At 36.7% G+C, this 18,125-nt stretch overlaps 1 protein-coding gene across 1 annotated transcript; it reads right to left on the bottom strand.

Annotated features, from left to right (window-relative positions):
* Positions 1 to 288: 288 nt before the first annotated feature.
* Positions 289 to 16,347, bottom strand: LOC118845436 (single-stranded DNA cytosine deaminase-like). The gene is made up of 4 exons (XM_036753343.1): positions 16,283 to 16,347; positions 12,042 to 12,598; positions 9,836 to 9,887; positions 289 to 1,617 (listed from the first exon to the last, which is right to left on the bottom strand). Exons 2-4 carry the CDS (start codon positions 12,588 to 12,590, stop codon positions 1,436 to 1,438), a joined length of 783 nt encoding a protein of 260 aa, XP_036609238.1. The 5' UTR covers positions 12,591 to 12,598; positions 16,283 to 16,347; the 3' UTR covers positions 289 to 1,435.
* Between the last annotated feature and the right edge of the window lie 1,778 nt (positions 16,348 to 18,125).

Raw genomic sequence — 18,125 nt, 5'->3', positions numbered from 1 at the left:
TGGCTTTTTACCTCCATAATACCTTGGACATCAACCTGTGACTACTTAATTTTTCTACTAAGCACCCAGTGATATGAAAGAACTCTTCAAAATCGGTAGTGATCAGAAAGGTTGTTAACATGTGGTTTGTGAGGTAGTTTTTAAAATATTTTGATAACTGTATTTCAATGTAGTTGGTTTCCTTTGTAATACTGTGCATTTTACTCCTTTGAAAACATTTTTCTGAGAAAAAAATCCATAGGCTTCACCAGACTTTGAAATGAGTCCACAACAAAAAACTAGATTATAATGATATAGAATTTTATACTCCAGAAATAATAGAAAAGGTCACTTTTTGACTGGAAACTTATAGCACTAACTCAAAATTTGAGTTTTAATCCAACAGTTATAAATTAAAAATATAAATTATCACCCATGAAAATTTTAAAAGTGATAACCTCAACACAATTTCTCCATCTGCCTGACAAAACTAGCAAGGTGCTCACTATTTCTGTTATACCAGTCCAATAGGACTTTGTCTCAAAGTTTGGGTTTGAGCCAAAAGAAAAGTCAAGACACCATTTATTTGGTTGATCAAAGATATTCATTGGTAAAGTTACTCAAAAGGCACATATATGTTTTACATCAACATAATTATGTCTAGCCCTCAGAATTCCCAAACACTGGGTTGTGTCTGCATAGTCTACTTTGGGTGGCAGCTAACAGTGTTCCGTGTAGTGGCAAAATATCAGGAAGGTGTTGTTATCACTTTCAGGAATGCTACAGTTGAATTTGGAGTCTGATGCTTCAAGATTCCTTCCTCTCCCTGACACGCACCTGGAGCTGCTGTCCAAGGTAAGGTAATGCAAGAGGAGGGCCAAAAGTGCAAGTGTTAATATAGCTTTTAGTACCATGAGTTAGCCAAAGTCACAGCCCAGAACCAATTAATTTCTAGTATTACGAAGTTATCCAATCCTAAACAAGGCATTATAGAGCGTTCTAATCTCAGGCAATCATTACTGAATTCACCAATAAGGTCTCTCAAATAATGCCATGCTTTTCAATCATGTTACAAGTAATTCAATCGGAGCCTAAAGCAAATGCAAGGAAGCGGAATTGTAACCAGCACCAACTGCCTTGGGAATCTTATCTGTACCGTATAGGAAATGCAAGAAGAAGAAAGGAGCAATTCCAAGAATAGGCAGGATGGGTGCCCAGGAGTTGGAGTATGATAGGTTGAAAGAGAAAGCTTGTGCAAAGTATATATCGAAGGTTACAGAATTCTGTAATGTTCAGATCCCCTTGATCGCCACGATTTCAAACTAAATCATTAAATATAACGAACCAAGTGAGAAATCAGTGAAGTTACAAATAAAATATAAAGCTGATTAAAAACATGGAATGACATATTTGTAGTGCTTGGGGGAAAACAAAAAAAAATTGCAGCTCCATTTGTTCAGAAGAGTTTTCTTTTGACTTCTTTCTCATTTTCTCTTGTTCTTGGGGGAAAACATGTTTTCTGTGGCGTTCTTATGTCTGAAAACTCATCTTTCTTATCTGGTGTCTTGTTCGGATCTTCTGGTGGAAGCTTGTTGACCAGGGCATGGCTTTCAAAATCAGATGGTAATCCAGTGTGAACTAGAATGAATTATAAAAAAAAATGATTATTCTCAAGTGAATCAAGCTTTGCTCTTTTCAAACAGAACTTTTTGCCCTGAACGAAGTCATCTGGGCGCACCATTACATAAGTGATAGTCACTGGATCCAAAGTCATTTGGCACTGGACTTAACCAGACTAGTGTGTGTAGGTTCATCTGCTTAAAAAAAATTGAAATAGGGTGACCAAATTAATTAGTCAACACTGACTCAGTGACTTGGATTAGTATAAACTGTCCATCATATCTCTCACTTTCACTACACGATCAGCCTGATTCTTTTTCTGGTTATATAAGTCCTTGATGGGATCTTTTAGGCCCCTTCTCATACAAAGTATTTTGATATTTTTAATAATTTAATAATTCTCCAGTGCCTAGAGGCACCCATGAAATGTTCAAAGAACTGAAGGAAGACCTTGAGAGTATCAGGTGTGTCCTTTATCGAGGATTTATAGAAAGACATTCACAAGTAACATAAAATATCTGAAAGTATGGGTTTGGATGGGCTAAGATGCATATCATTGAAGGGAGTTACCACATTGATGGATTGAGATCTGACTTGAACTTGGAACTCTTTTTTTGTGCATGTTCTAACATTGCCCAGTGTCTACTGTGCAGGCTTAAATAAAATACAATCCTAATTCTAATCTAGTTAGGCTGCTACTAAGTGCCAGCTAATTACCTGTTTTAGGGACTTGGACTTGAAGCAGGTTGTGATTCTATGGGTGTGCATAATTAAGATTTTTAAAAAGAGATGATAAAATCTGGCAAAATAAGATTACTACCCATACCATCAAAAAGTCAGAATGGTTGAAAGTAGATGTTTGCCCTTTCATCTTCCTAAAAGGCATTTGTTTTTTGCAGCTCAAGCATCATTAAATAGAGACAGACGCTCAGGACTGGAGGGGTTACGTCTGGTTAGCTCAAATGGATAACCCTAATGTTTGCTTTCTGTAGCTGGATTTCTTGGAAGATACAACGAAGCCATCGGATTGGCTGCTTATGAACAGCTGGTGAGAGCAATTCTCACTGCAGGATAAGGCTTATGTTTTCTTGGGGAAACCCATCTCCTCTGAGCCACACCCTAACAACAGCCTACTATTGGAAGGGGCTGAATAAAAAACATTTTTTCTTCCTTTGGCGTGCTCTTTTCTGTGGAAGAGAATATACATACCTAAGGATATTGATTTAAAATGTTTTTCCAAAGAACATGTATCATTACCATCTTTCATTATTTAAATGCCAAAATTAAAGCAATTACTCTCTTTGCTCTTCAGAAGTCTCACTGAAGCTTTACTCTAGTGCCATGTTTGTAGTCCATGACACAGGGTGGCCTTACAAGTGACCCTGTGCTCCAACAAAATCTTTCTGGGATTTCTGGGCTTATTACATGTTACTTCCCTTCATGCAACTCTATAATCCAGCTTAACTTGCTTTTCCTTGTTCCTTAATACAAAACATTCTATTTCCCTTTCCATATCTTTTTGCATGGGCTGTCCCCAAAGTCTAGAATACACTCCTTCTTGCCTCTCAGAGTGCACTCCTTCCTATTTCTCAGAGCACACTCCTTTCTGCCTCTTAGAATCCTTGGTTTCCTTCAAAGCTTAGCTCAAATGCCACCTCCTACCACTAGGGATCTTTTCTCATCCTCCCAGCTATAGTTCTTCACTCACTCTTGTAATTTATTTTGTATAAACTTATATGTGATATTCCTTGAGAATCAATCAACAAGCATTTATTAAGTATTGCTATATGACAGACCACGTGTTAAGCACAGTGTATACAAAGAAAATGCAAAAAATAAAATAAAAGTCCTTGCCCTCAAAGATTAATGGGGAAGACAATATGTGCTTTAAAATATGTATATACAATATACACACTGAGGAAGTGAAAGATAACCTTAGTGGGAAAAGGATGGGCAGCTGGAAGCAGGTGGGCAGGAAAGTAGCTTTTCTGTAGAAAGTAGCATTTTATCATGCAGTAGATAGAGTACAGGGCCTAGGGTCAGGAAGACTCATCTTCCTGACTTCAAATCTGATCTCAGACACTTACTGGCTGTATGACCCTGGGCAATTCACTTAACTCTGCCTCATCTGTTCCTCATCTGTAAAAATGAGCTGGAGAAAGAAATAGCAAACCACTCCGGTATCTGCGCCAAGAAAACTCCAAATAGGGTCATAAAGAGTAGGACATAACTGAAATAACTGAATAACAAAGCATTTTATCCTAGATGTTCTCTGAGGCTGAGGGGATGAGGGGAACGTGCCAGACACATGATTAGTACAAAAGTACCATGTCAGATGGGGGGCATCCTGTGTGAGGACAGTGTGGCCAGATGGTAAGGTGGGTGGAGGAGACTGTAAACTCCTTGAGGGCAGAGACTGTTTCATTTTAATCTGTGTATCCCTACTGCCTGGCTGGCACATAGTAGGCATACTTAATGTATGCTATATTCTCTAACAAAGGCTGGCTCCGGAACAGTCTCTCTTGGTATAGTAACATAAGGGAAAAAATTTGGACTTTGGAGTCAGGAGATTTGGATTCCACTCTTAGTAGAGTATGAGCACCTTGAGGGTAGGGACTGGTTTACATTGATCTTTGTTTTTTTAGTGCCTAGCGCAGTGGCTAGCACATAGTAGGTACTTAACAAATTTTTCTTGATTGAATCCTGGCTCTGACACTTCACAGCTGTGTCAAAGTGGTCAAGATTCATAAGGCTTCTGTGAGACAAGGCATTTTGTACCTTATAGGTGCTGGGAGTTATTCTTAATAATTACATACCTGTTTATAACAATTTGAACATGAATTATTGTGAATACAACTATGACTATTATCCTACTCTACACCTTCAGTTATAAAGTTTTAAAACCATAGCCATTGCTTTGGGAAGAACACATTTAAAAGGTGTTAGAAAGGGAAGCCAGTTCTTTTTTTGCCCCCTTTCTTTTTTCCCCCTTTCCCTTGGGCAAGTCTATGTTGCAAAAAGAAAACAGCCAGCCAGCTATCGAGACAAACAGATGGAGAGGGACAGACAGATGTCATCATATGCTATGGGACCTGGTGACCCATGGACACTAAACTGGGTGGGACTTATGGGAATACACACTTGTATTATTCTCAGCTCTGTCATTAATTAGTAGTGTGATCTCTGGCAAAACATTTGACCTTTCAGGGCTTCAGTTTCTTCATGTGTAAAATGAGTAGGTTGGATTAAATGATCTTTAAGGTTGCTTCCAGTCTATGATTTGTCCACTTACTGTGACTAAGGGAGTAGGGCCTATTTCCCCAAAGACAGAACACTCATTGGAGCTATACTTTATTTTTAAAAAATGCATTTATGGATGCCTTTTCTTTTTGCTTCAGAGTCCTTTCACCAACACCCATCCATTCTCTCCCCTTTCCTTTGAAATTTCCCTTGTGACAAAGAAAATTATTTATGCAGAAAAACACCTGATACAGTGACCCACTTCTGACAATACATATAATAATCTGTCCTAGTAGGCGTCTATGGATAATCTCCCTTTGTACAGTGGTATAGGCCTACCCTGTTGCAGAAGAGTTATCCCGACCAAAAGGTTGAGACTATTTCAGATTTTCTAGATTCCATGACTCTCTGGGAGGAAGGGCATGGTCATAGCTGTTTCCCTTACTTAAGGCTGGCTCTAGTATAGTACATTTAAGTAAATCATCTTGTCAGGGACCCCATGTCCTTCTGCTTTTGGCAAATAAAACAGATTACATTTTCAAATGTGTCAAAATGCCCTGTCGGTATGTTGGGAGTAGAGGGAGGAGGAGACCGAATAGCTCCCTATTTTGGTGATGGCTTGGTTAGCTCTGGGTTTTTGAGGACACAGCAGTCCCAGCACGGGCCCAGTTTCAAAGATAGCTCAGGGCATCCAGAAGGAAAGGTAGGTCAGGTCAGATCTTCCCTGGGCTTTCGAAAGCAACTAAAATAATTTTTCTCTCTGTCCCTCCTTCCCCAATGGCAGCATTTAGCTTTAAGCTCTGAGCCTCTCCAAGAGCACACCCAGTCGTTTTTTCTTATTCTATCAATTTGTTTCCAGATATAGGTATTAACATGTTAAAAGAAATCATGACAACAGCTAGATTGTATCTGATGGTGACTCAGAGATGGCTTATCATTGAAATCTCCCAGTACTACTGATTGCTGTATCGCATCACATTGTGAAAACTTACTTATTCAGAGCACTTTGGATCTATGGAAAATCTGAATTATAGATTTGAAAAATGAAGTTTTATTTATCAGTTCTTTCTCTGGATACAGATAGAATCTTCCTTAATATGGTGTTTGTAGGTAGATTTGCAGTTTCATGTTCAGTTCTTTTTTTTAAAATTGTACTATGTTATGGAAATGCTTGTTTTATTCCACAAAGTTTTTCTTTCAATATCTAATTCAGACTGAGGACTAGCAATTTGGCTTAGGGGACTGCTGAGTCTTCTTGAAATATTTATTAATCCATTCATTATAGTTGTAAACATTTGCACACAATGTGTTTTAAGAACAGAAAGTCTATGTTATTATAAGTTAAAGTCTATGTTATTATTAATTAAGCATTCCACTTCAATTTAAATACTTTACCAAGCTCCATCTTTCCCTATAGTATAAAGGTGACCTTAAGCTCAGCCCAGAAAAGTTGTTATAAATTTTCAATTAATGTCATCTCAGAGAGATATTAGAATAATAGAATAATGCTTGATTTTGAAAATGGAATCATCATTGAAATTTATTCTGCAATAGGGAATTTTAGGGCATTGCATTGGAATTGTGTAGCTAACTCACAATCGGTTTCTACTTTAATTAGAAGCACCTGCCTTTTGCTAACAGAAAATTAATTTTAAAACAACATAACAGAATTTATTCCAAGGATTAAGGATTACCTCATAATTTAAACCTGGGAATAACTGCTTAGGGAAGTTAGGTGGCATAGTAGATAGGCCTGGAGTCAGGAAGACTCTTCTTCCTGAGTTCAAATCTGGCCTCAGACACTTAGTAGCTGTCTGACCCTGAGGAAATCACTTAACCCTGTGGCCTCAGTTTCCTCATCTGTAAAATGAACTGGAGAAGGAGATAACAAACCACTGCAACATTTTTGCCAAGAAAACCTCAGATGGAGTCACGAAGAGTCAGAAATGACTGAAAAACAACTGATGAACAATAATTACTTAATTTTTTCAACAGCCAATTAAGCAGCCAACTAATCAATAAGCATTTATTAAACACCTACTAAGGAAAGTCACCATGGTTTGTTTTCCTTTCTTTTCTTTATAGGAAACAAGCTAGATTATCAGGTGTTTTTTAAAAAAGCTCAGTTAGACAGCATTAATTCGTAACTTTGCATCTCTATTTGTACTGATTCAGGCCTTCTTTAGCTGTGCATGGTAGTAGCAGGATTACAGCGTTCACTACTCCAGTATTATTATTCTTATCGTTCTTATTAGCTTGTCTTCACAAAACACAACACATACAATATCTCTTGATAGCATGTACACTTCTCCTACTCAAGTCATTGTTAGTGATTGACCGCAGCCCATCCATACCCTTCACCTGTCTTTCCAGTTCCCTTTGGTACCCTGAAAATTTTGATGTTTATTATTATTATTGGCTAGTATTTATGTAGTGCTTCAAGGTTTCCAGAGTGCTTTACAAATATTTTTTTCATTTTATCCTGAGAGATAAGTGGTATTATCATCACCCCCATTTTACTGACAAGGAAACTGAGGAAGACAGAGGTTAGATGGCTTGTCCGGGTCACACAGCTAGTGTCTGAGGCAGGACTTGAATTTAGGTCTTCCTGACACTAGGTGCAGCATCTATGCACTCCACCACCTAGCCTCCCTGTTTAAAATTGGGACAACCAAACGTAACTTTTTATAATCATGTGTGACTCTAACTTAATACCATACTCTTTGAGCAAAACAACTAACATATTTATAATGTAAGCACACTGGAATGGTCATATAACCGTTTTCTATTTAGAAGGAAAATTCATGCTTCATAAATCAGACCTGTTTTGGATTCAGTCTAAGGGAGCTCTGTTACCCAAATACCAAAAGGATTTTTAATGCTGTAATATCACTTATCACTCAATCCCATGGCATGAATTTCCAAGGATAGCAGTATTACAAATGTGATGTTTAGACAGCTTATCCATCTTTGAATTCAACTACAAACCAAATAAATTAGGATAAGAAGAGCATCTACCTTGGAAGGTTGTTGGGACAATCTAATGAGATAATATTTGGAAAGTGCTTTAGTACAGTGCCTGGCACATAGTAGGTACCTAATAAATGCTTGCGTCCTCTCTCCCTCCCTCCCTTCTTCCCTCCTTCCTTCCTTCCTTCCTTCACTCCTTCCTTCCTTCCTTCCTGCCTCCCTCCCTCCCTCCCTCCCTGCCTGCCTTCCTGCCTTAATAGTGGCTAATGTCCCTAGTGGGGAGAACAATTAGAAAATTTTATGGTTTGTGATTCCACTTATACCACTATTGTGAAGGATAATAATCATGTTAGCTTAAATGAGATCCTATGTCTTGGTTACATATCTTACTACAAGAATGTGTTGACTGGACTTGGGTTCCTTCTATGAAATGCAAAATGCATGTATTTCAATATGCATGTGGGAATTCAAATATTTATCTTTTATTTGTGGTACTAAAGACTTTTAATAAAGTCATAACCTATTTAAAACAAATGGTTTGTCTTAATAATGCAAGTCTTAAAAGACTCTAAGTAATATTCTACTTTTTCCCTCATGATTTTAGCAAATAGGGTTAAGATTTTAGTTTAGACTTATAGTTAGTATTTAATTTGAGTCTTATTAATTATTTCATATATCACTGGAGCACTTAGCATTTCTGTTACCTGTACACTTTAAAGTCCTCTAGTGAGGCTATATGGTCGTGAATCAGGGAGTACTTTGATCTTGAAAACATCAAAATTGTCTGTGTACCCAAGGGAAATCGAAAGATTTCGAAATCGAAAGGGAAGGGTGTAAGTAGGCCACAGCCAATTACTAGCAATGAGTTGAGTGGAAGAAGTGTAAATGAGATCAAGAAATATTGTATGTAAAGTGTTTTGTTGAAGATCAAAGTACTATAAAAATGTGAAATACTGTTAAGTGGCTTAAAAGAAATCACTTGGAAAAGGAGATAACACATAATTGGAATAAAAGGTAGTAGAGAGCCACTACATTGACATGCTTAAAACCTGAAAAGATTAAGAGAAAGTCATCCAGTATATGAGGTGGATCCTTTAGGGCAGGGTTTCATAACCTGGGGTTTATGACCTTGGTTTTAATATTTCAATATAATTGATTTCCTTTGTAATCCTTCATATGTTAGTTAATGCATTTAAAAACATTGTTTGAAGATTCCATAGACTTCATCAGACTGCTGAAAGGATCCATCTCTCTCTCTCTCTCTCTCTCTCTCTCTCTCTCTCTCTCTCTCTCTCACACACACACACACACACACACACACACACACACACACACGTATTAGAATTTTTGCGCTAGGGAGGATTGCAGAATAATATGGACTAGAATTACATAAAATAAGGAGGCATGGAAAAGTTGTAGCTTCACCATTGGAGGGAATGGCCACATAGATGAAATCACTGATTCACTTAAATATCTAAGCAAGTGTTGGCACTTTCTTTTGGTATGATCCTTAAGAAAAGAATCACCTCATTATATCATCAGTCATTGTCACTATAATACCCATGCTTCCTCTCTCATCTTTTCTAAATTACAGAAGAAATTTTGAGTGAATAATTCTAATCTTTGGCTTGTAGTGCTTTTGAAACTCTTCAGAGTTGGATGGGCTTATTCATTTTAATTACAAATCTATAAATGATGATCAATTTAAGAGACATCACTGCTCATATGGTTATCAGAAATATTTACTAAACAATATGTATTTAAAACTCTATCAGCCTCACACATAATGCATATTTCACTAGTTAAGTTATCATACTCTAGGAATTTACACTGCTACAAATATAGCTTCAGGAACACAGGGTATATACCTTAAGAGTTATATAACAAGGTATATGTCAGATAAATGTCTAGAAGAAATTCCACTTAAGCTTGAGTGAATTTTAACTTCTCATTGTGCTTAGGGCACACTTCCTTTTTAAAAATTCACTCCTCTACACATTATGGATTGTTAATTTGTTGACCTTACCTGGAGAAGAATCATCAGTTGGAAACAACTGGTTATCTAATCTGTTGTCCTCCTGGAAAGAAGAAATTAAAAATTGTTAAGAAAATATGCATAATTTAAAAACATAACAACTGAAAGAGAAAAGAATAGCTAATTACCATCCTCTTTATAAAAATCCTGTCATTAACTTTACTCTAAGCCTTCTCTTTTCTGATCTAAATGATTCTAAGCTCTCTAATATTTTTCCTTAAGTTTTAATTTCCTTTTTTCAAAAAAAAAGTTTTTTGATGTGTTTTGTTTTTATATTACATGCATTTATAGATTATTCCTACTTCATGAGAGTTCTCTTGTAAAAAAAGAGTTAAATAAAACTAATAACACTGTGACCTTGTCTAAAAGTGTACAACATTTCACATCTATAGCACCTCCCTCATTTCTCTATTAAAAAAATTAACAGAAATCTATTTTCTCTCCCTCCCACCCTATCCCCTACTCCAATGGGAAAAAAAGAGAAGGAAAAAAATTTCTTGTAACAAATATATATAGTCAAGAAAAGGAAAAAAAATTCTTGTAACAAATATACATAGCCAAGCAAACATATATTCCCTCAATGGCTGTGTATTCCCTCTCTCTCTCTCTCTCTCTCTCTCTCTCTCTCTCTCTCTATATATATATATATATATATATATATATATATATATATAGTGTGTATTTTATATATACACATGTATGTGTATATGCCTTATTCTGCACCCCAAATCCATCAATTTCTATAATAGATAGTATATTTCATCTTTGGTTCTCCGTAGTCATCAATGTACACAATCATTGCATTGATCATAGTTTTTACAGCTTTTACAACTTTCAAAGTTTTTTTTATTGAATTGTTATTATGCAAATTGTTTTCTTGGTTCTACTCATTTCATTCTTTATCAGTTTGTGAAAATCCTCAACAGCATTCACTTTTATAATATTGATATTCTGTACAAGTTATTCTTCTGATTCTGATTATTTCACTCTGCATCAGTTCATGTAAGTTTTTCCATGTTATTGTTCCCTGTGATCTTTTTCAAGTTTTCTATTTCATTCTGAAGACATTTACATTGTATGGGTTTGGCCAAAGCTTAGGATTCCTTCACTATTCTTATACAAAGCTTGCTTTTTACTTCCTGTTTCTGTTTATTACTATTGTGCTCCTAAACAATCTGGCATGTTCAACTCCATAAACCTTTTTTTCCCCTTATCTAGAGTTGGTCATTTAACTTTGGCCACATATAACTTTTTGCTGTCATTTTGAACTCCAATCTCATCTACCAAGGGCCTTGGCAATCAATATTAGCCAGCTTGTTGTCATTTATAAAATTTGAAAGCATTATTTTTTGATGTCATGATTTGGGGCAGTGGATGGATATATGAAAGAACCTTCATATATCCAGGACCTGCCGAACACTGTCTCTTATATCCTTTTAGGCTGACCCAATTCTCTATGATCTAGGTGTCTATGGACAACCCAGAAGGAGAAGATTAAGATGGAGTATTGTTTTCGGTGCCTCAACACTGAGTTCACATTCAGAAGTTGAGGACACGAGCAAGGATCTTCAGCGTCCGAATGTCATCTCCATGCAAGCTTCCCTGATCCTGTACCTCCTACTGTCCCATTCAATAACAATTCCCTCCCATCCCTTAACCCGTTTCAATATTTGCCTTGCATTTCTCTAAATACTATTCATATATTCTTCTGTGTCAGAGTACTCTATACAGGAAAGGCAGTATGGCATAATAGAAGGCTGGCCTTGGAATTAAAAAAAAAATGAAATAAACCCTGGCTTTCACACATTCAAGATGTGTGATCACGGCCAACTCACTCAACCTTAGTGTTCCAGATGGCTCACAACTACAAACTACGGATGAAGTGATGATCTATATTGATAGAGTGAGTTTCCACACTGGGAGTTCCTTGTTCTGATGAAATCACAGGTTTGGGAAAAAAATATATATATATACCTATATATATCTATATCTATCTATCTATCTAATCCTTTTTTTTTCTAGATTGTGAGCCCCAAGAGGTCAGAGATGCTTTTTTGTTTGTTTGTTTGTTTAACCTTTGTTTCTTCCCCAGTACCCAGCATAGTTTTCTGCACATAGAATGTCCATATGAAATAGACATAAGGTTATGGTTAATTTGATTAATTAATATGGTTAATATGATTAATTTGAAATATACCTGTGCCAATAAATGATGAAGTATCATTTTATTTGCTATACTTCGCACTTCTAAATCTGGCCACGCAGTGAACTTGGTGCAAGGATCCACAAATAAGTACAAACATTCTTCATAGTCATTGGACTCCATAATCTCGATCACAACACCCAGTCTTTTGAGCATTTTTAAACCTTCCTGAATTTCATCCTTATCGAGATAATATGGCCTTGCTGCTTTGATGTTAAATTCAACTTTGGTTTGAGACTTCATTAAAAAATTGGTTATTTCATCACAGCACCAGCGGCAGGGGCTATAGGAAAGAAACCAGGTAATGCTGTACTTTGTAGCATTAGGAATATTTGCCTCTAGATAGTCTTCAATTTCCCTTAAAACTAGGATTTCAGCATGGCATTGGCCTGGGTTATTGTAAGCATGGCCCCATAATTTCCAAAGTGTTTTATTGTCTTCTTTCAGACTAAAGCAGAGCAAAGTCTGGTGGGGTGCTTTTATATTGCAAAAGTGTCCATAGAATTCCTCTTCAGATATCTCTTTATTTAATGTCAGAGGCATCTTTTAACCTAAACAGTTGAGGAAAGTAAAATTAGAAGGCAAAAAGAAGACATTGAGTGTCAGATGCATTATGTCTCATTGAATATATCCTTTCCTTTTTTAGCAAGATATTAAAGATGTTTTCCCTAGCATTTAAATTTTCACTATAAGAGACATTTTGTGAGGCTGAGAAATCATATAAATGCAAGTAAATCTTTTTAGTTTGAACATTTAGTCAAAAGAAAGATTTCTAAATGTTACTTCTTATTAACTGTGTGAACAAATCTCTTTACTTCTCTTTTGTTGTTGTTCGATGGTTTCAGTCCTGTCTGACTCTTTGTGTCTGACTTCTTGTGACTGACTCTTTGTTGACCTCATTTGGGTTTTTCTTGCCAAAGATGCTGGAGTGACTTGCCATTTCCTTTCCTTCTAAAGCTTATTTTACAGATGAGGAAACAGAGGCAAACAGGGCTAAGTGACTTGCACAAGGTGACACAGCTACTAAATATCTGAGGTCAGATTTGAACTTAGTAGGATGAGTTTTCCTGAACCCAAGTCTAGTTCTCTATCTACTATGCCACATAGGTGCCCCTTACTTCTCTAGGCCTTTATTTCCTCACCTATAAAATGAAGAGGTTAGACTAGTTGATCCCTAAAATTCCTTTAAGCTCTAAAACAAATGCTTTTTAAAAAAACAATAAGTTTAATTTAAAAGTATAAAGCTTTTTAATCTGTCTACTCAGCTATTTCTGATCCATGTAAAGTTTCACAATGATGTTATCAAAAACACTAATGTCTTTGCCATGGAAATTTCTTAAGTTTATTTACAAATTCTATAAGAAATATAAATATATATTACATAATGCATATTTATATGTATAATAAATGTATATAATAAGAAAGAGTGGTTGAAAATAAATTGAGAATAATCAGTGAAAGGCTTAGTGTCTAGACGGAGGGGGCTGACTCTAATGAGATGGAATTTACTTTGGTACAAGAAATCAATATCACAAGTATAAGAGAAGGAAGGCATACTTAGATAACTTGTTTGAAAACAATTAGGACTACAAGCTCAACATGAGAAATGAATATGATATGACAGTCCAAAAACCTAATATAATTTCGGGATGCATTAGCTTTCAGGAATAAGGAGTTGATAGTCCTACGGCAGATCTCAGCTAGATGGTATAGATGATAGAGTGCTAGGGCTGGAGTCAGGAAGACTCCTCTTCCTGAGTTCAAATCTGACCTCAGACACTTAATGGCTGTGTGACCCTGGGTAAGTCACTTAACCCTGATTGCCTTAGTTTCCTCATCTGTAAAATGAGCTGGAGAAGCAAATGGCAAACTGCTCCAGTATCTTTGCCAAGAAAACCCCAAATGGGGTCACAAGGAATTGGACATAACTGAAAATGACTGAACAACAAGAAATACTATTGTACTCTCATCAGACTTTATATGGAGTATTATGTTCAGGTTTGGGAATCACAATTGATAAGAGGAGGGTAACCGGTGTAGTGAAGAGCCTTGAGCCCATCTCATATGAGGATCATTGGAAAGAACTAAAGATGTTTAACTTGGATAAGAAATGGAACCTTAGCTCTCCAAGCTTATAAGCTACATAGAATTATGGATCATTTTCCAGTGGAGCAAGTGTCTATTGGGACCTCTCTATGCAGACAAAATCACAGATCCTAACCCTTCCCTCTCTGCACTCTCATTACTAGTATTTATCATTTACCTCCATAGACATCTCTAATTTTATGAACATATTGATCTAAAAGTTCACCTCTAAAATTTCTATTTGGAACTTGGAAGACATATTCTTGTAGAACAAGTGTTACAAATGCTGGTTCGGTTCCAATTTTATGAACATATTATGATCTAAAAGTTCACCTCTAAAATTTCTATTGGGAACTTGGAAGACGTGTTCTTGTAGAACAAGTGTTATAAATGCTGGTTAGGTTCCAAGGCTTGCCCACAAAAGCTTATTTAACCAATAATGTGTTCTAACTGTAGAATCAATAATATGGCAAGACTCTACTATGGCCCTAGTATGGTATAGAAGTGAATGTAGCTATTTCAAAAGCATTTGATCCAGGCTCATTCCAAAGCCCATGTGTTGACATGAGATGGGTGAGAGTGGAGATATTAACTAGCAGCAAAGTGTAGAGGTTGTATTGTATATGTTGTATAATGGAAATAGTCCTGGATTTGGAGTCAGAAGATGTATGTTTGAGTCCAAGCTCTGATGGTTGTGTGACCTTGAGCAAGTCACCCAACCTCTCTGAGCCTTAGTTTGCTCACTCATAAAATGGGAGGACAACTTTACAAGATTTTTGTGAGGAAAATGCTTTGTTGATCACAAAGGTTATTTTAATTTCCTCATAGGAAAGCAGCTCCCTAAGAATGCAAAGGAAGGAATGAAAAGAGGGCCCAGTGGTTGCCAAAGCTGGATTGTTATGGGAAAGAAGGAATATGGACGAGATATGGTACTCATCGTCTCTCAGATAGGTATGGGTGATTCTGCTTGTCATTGGCAAAATCAGTTATTATAGTTAGAATTTATAGCATGCATATACAAGCCAGTGTGAGCATCTACTAGTAAGTAGCAAAGGCTTGGGAACACTAGGCTATAATGAATTAAAACTAAAACATTAATGCACATATTGAATATTTTTATCTAATCACAATGAGAATATTATTAGTTTTGGATAGGATCATTGCCAAGATTTAAGAGACAGAAGAAAGGCAGGCTCACTTGAGTTTTATGTCCCTCTCTATTCAAGAGATAAGATGCGTGAACTTAATAAAATTAAATTAAAAAATTAGTAAGGTTGGATTATTCTAACATCCCAATACCTGGGGAAACTGGAGTAGAAAGAAGGGAGGAGCGACTTTAGACAATATTAAGAATGAAAAGATGAAACTCAGGGAGCATAGGGGAAAATACTTTGGTTATAATGTCACCATGCAAGAAGGCCAGCCTTATTTTGATGTGAACTGCTTTGCCCCCTAAGCTCCTTGAAGTCAGGAATCATTTCTTCCTTCTTTATATCCCTAGTGCCTGGAACAAGGAGAAGGGTATGAGGACTAAGACAAACTTCCTCACCCCTCAGTAAATGTAGACCTTATGTTGCCCTTCCTTTCCCTGTCTTCTATGCTTCCCTCTTGAACCCTCCTCTGTTGTTAAGAAATCCCCCTTCATCCTAGTTCTCCTCCCTTTATATTCTTTCTACCTTCTGGTCTTCACTGAAAACTCTATTTCTCCTGTAGGCACCTTATCTTTTGATTCCCTTTCCACAACTGGCTTCCCCTTCTTTTGGCATATGCCTTGGTCCTGTTACTTTCAAACTCTCACCTGCCATTAGGACAGGACTCCCCTCTATGGAGGACCCCAAATGGTCATCCAACTTTCCCTGAGAACCTCCAGTGATAAAGAACTCATTACCCCCCAAGACAGCTCAATCCATTTTTGGAAATTCTAATTGTTAGGAAGTTTTTCTTTACATCAAGCCTAAATTTGTTGTGATTTCTATCCATTACTCCTTATTCTGCTATCTGAGATCAAGATAAGCAGTTTAATTGTTTAAAACCAGCTGTCATATCCCCCTTCGTCTTCTCTCTTAGCTAAGAATCCCCAGATCCTTCCTTTGACTTCAACTTGTTACTGTCTTGAATAAAAGCAATGAACCATTATTTACAAAACTGACCTTTTTTCAAACCGTGGTGATTCTTCTCCAACCATAAGTTTCCTGAAAACAGCTAGATCTGCTATGGTTCAAGGTTTAGTTTTACTTCAGAAATGAAAGGAAAACTTGGCCAACTTTTGCTTTCAGTTTCTTTTCACAGCAAAAGTGGATGGCAAATGGAACGTTTCACTACATCCCCATCTAGTGGCAAATAATATTTACATCGGGTTTGTAGCTGGAAGGGAGCTTAGGAAAAAGAAAGGGAATGTTAAAGGCCAGAGTTGGAATTAGAACCTAAGCACTCAGACTCCAATCCACATCTCTTGGAGAGAAAGCTTGATTTGATGGAAGGAAGAAGATTGTGAGTTAGAAGATCTGAGCTCAAATTCTGATTCAGTTACTATGTGTCTGAATGTGAACAAGTTCTTTAATCTTTCTAAGAAGGATTGAGGGGGTTAGTGTAAGCTAAGGACTATCCTCTCCCTTAAGAGAAACTGGGGAAGTGACATTTGTTTGGAATCTATCATGCTCCTAGATCGATAATATTTGAGATGGCAGAGAAATATAACTCTAGCAGCTAGCGCAATACTCCTCTTGGAGAGAGGAGAAAGAAAGAAAAAGAGGAGAAAAAGACCAAGCTCTCTGTTCCATCCTTCTTCTGCTCCTCTCAAGGAAGAAATCGAAGTCTTTTGGAGGGGAGTGGTCTAGATTCCAGAGATATCTATCTTTGTTACCTTTAAGCCAATCTATGTGGAAATAAATACCTGTTTTACATGACATACATATCTTGTTGCTAAATTCTCAAAACATTGTTGATTATAATTCAGTTTAATTAAAAAAAAAGCCCTAGAACTTTTTGGAAGATGGGGTGGGATGGAGAAGGTAAATATGAGAAAAGGAAAATGTTAGAAAATAAAACAACAAAAAATTATCACAATTACAAAATGCTTTCGAGTCATTGTATGAAGTTTAAAAATCTGATGAAATTGGGAAGGTGCTTGTTCTTGTCTAACTCCGGGAAGTGGTTATATAGAAACTAACTTAATCAACGTAGACATTTGGGATTGTAAATAATATAAAGTTATTGTCATTGTTTTTAACCAAGCACCAAAAGTATTTAAAAATCCAGTAGGACTTTCTTTTGGGATTTAAGTGTATACAGTGCAGCCTTGCTTTTGCAATGGAATCTGCAAAAACAAAACTGTTTCCGGGTTCTTTAAAAAAGAAAAAGAGAAGATTGCAATGGCAGAAAAACAGAGCCTGAACAAACGTAACCACCTAAGCCTTACCAGTGGATTGCAAAACCCTCTAGGATTCCTAGTTCTTATCAGTTTGGGAAGAAATGAAACTGAGAGGACGGCAGTTTTCAAAGAGAAAGGGGAGGGGAGTTCTTTACCAGGAGAAACCAGGACACCTGCAGTTCCTTTTTATTTTTTTTTCCAGAGTCCTGAGAAGTGAGCTCTGCATGAACAAGCCAAAAATTGTGTATCTGTGGTATGCAGTTCATTCCACAAACAGGAGTGCTAAGAGAAAACCCCTGCCCTTCTTCTACTGATTTGTCTGAAGCCTACATTTGCTGGATTTTTTTTTTTAATTTAAATTTATTTTTAGTTTACCACACACGGTTCTACATAATTTTGAGATCCAGATTTTCTCCCCTTCCTCCCCGCTCCCTCCCCAAGACGGCATGGAATCTCATATAACTACCATGTATAACTTCACATTGAATTAATTTATACACTAGTCAAGTTGTGGAGAAGAATTATGACCAATGGAATGAATCATGAGAAAGAAGAGACAGAACCAAAAAAAACCAAACAAACCCCAAAACAAAAACAAAAGAGAAGAAAAAAGGCGAGCACGT

This window comes from Trichosurus vulpecula, chromosome 4, assembly GCF_011100635.1.
Source record: "Trichosurus vulpecula isolate mTriVul1 chromosome 4, mTriVul1.pri, whole genome shotgun sequence".
Lineage (NCBI taxonomy): Eukaryota > Metazoa > Chordata > Mammalia > Diprotodontia > Phalangeridae > Trichosurus > Trichosurus vulpecula.
Note: the sequence above shows the minus strand (reverse complement) of the source record. Positions and strands in the feature narration are given on the sequence as shown.

Coding starts and splice junctions, on each gene's coding strand:
- LOC118845436 (XM_036753343.1), bottom strand. CDS start 12,590: ATGCCTCTGACATTAAATAAAGAGATATCTGAAGAGGAATTCTATGGA. Junction 9,888..12,041: donor TTCATCATTTATTGGCACAG/GTATATTTCAAA, acceptor TCTTCTTTCCAG/GAGGACAACAGATTAGATAA. Junction 1,618..9,835: donor AACTGATGATTCTTCTCCAG/GTAAGGTCAACA, acceptor AATTCATTCTAG/TTCACACTGGATTACCATCT.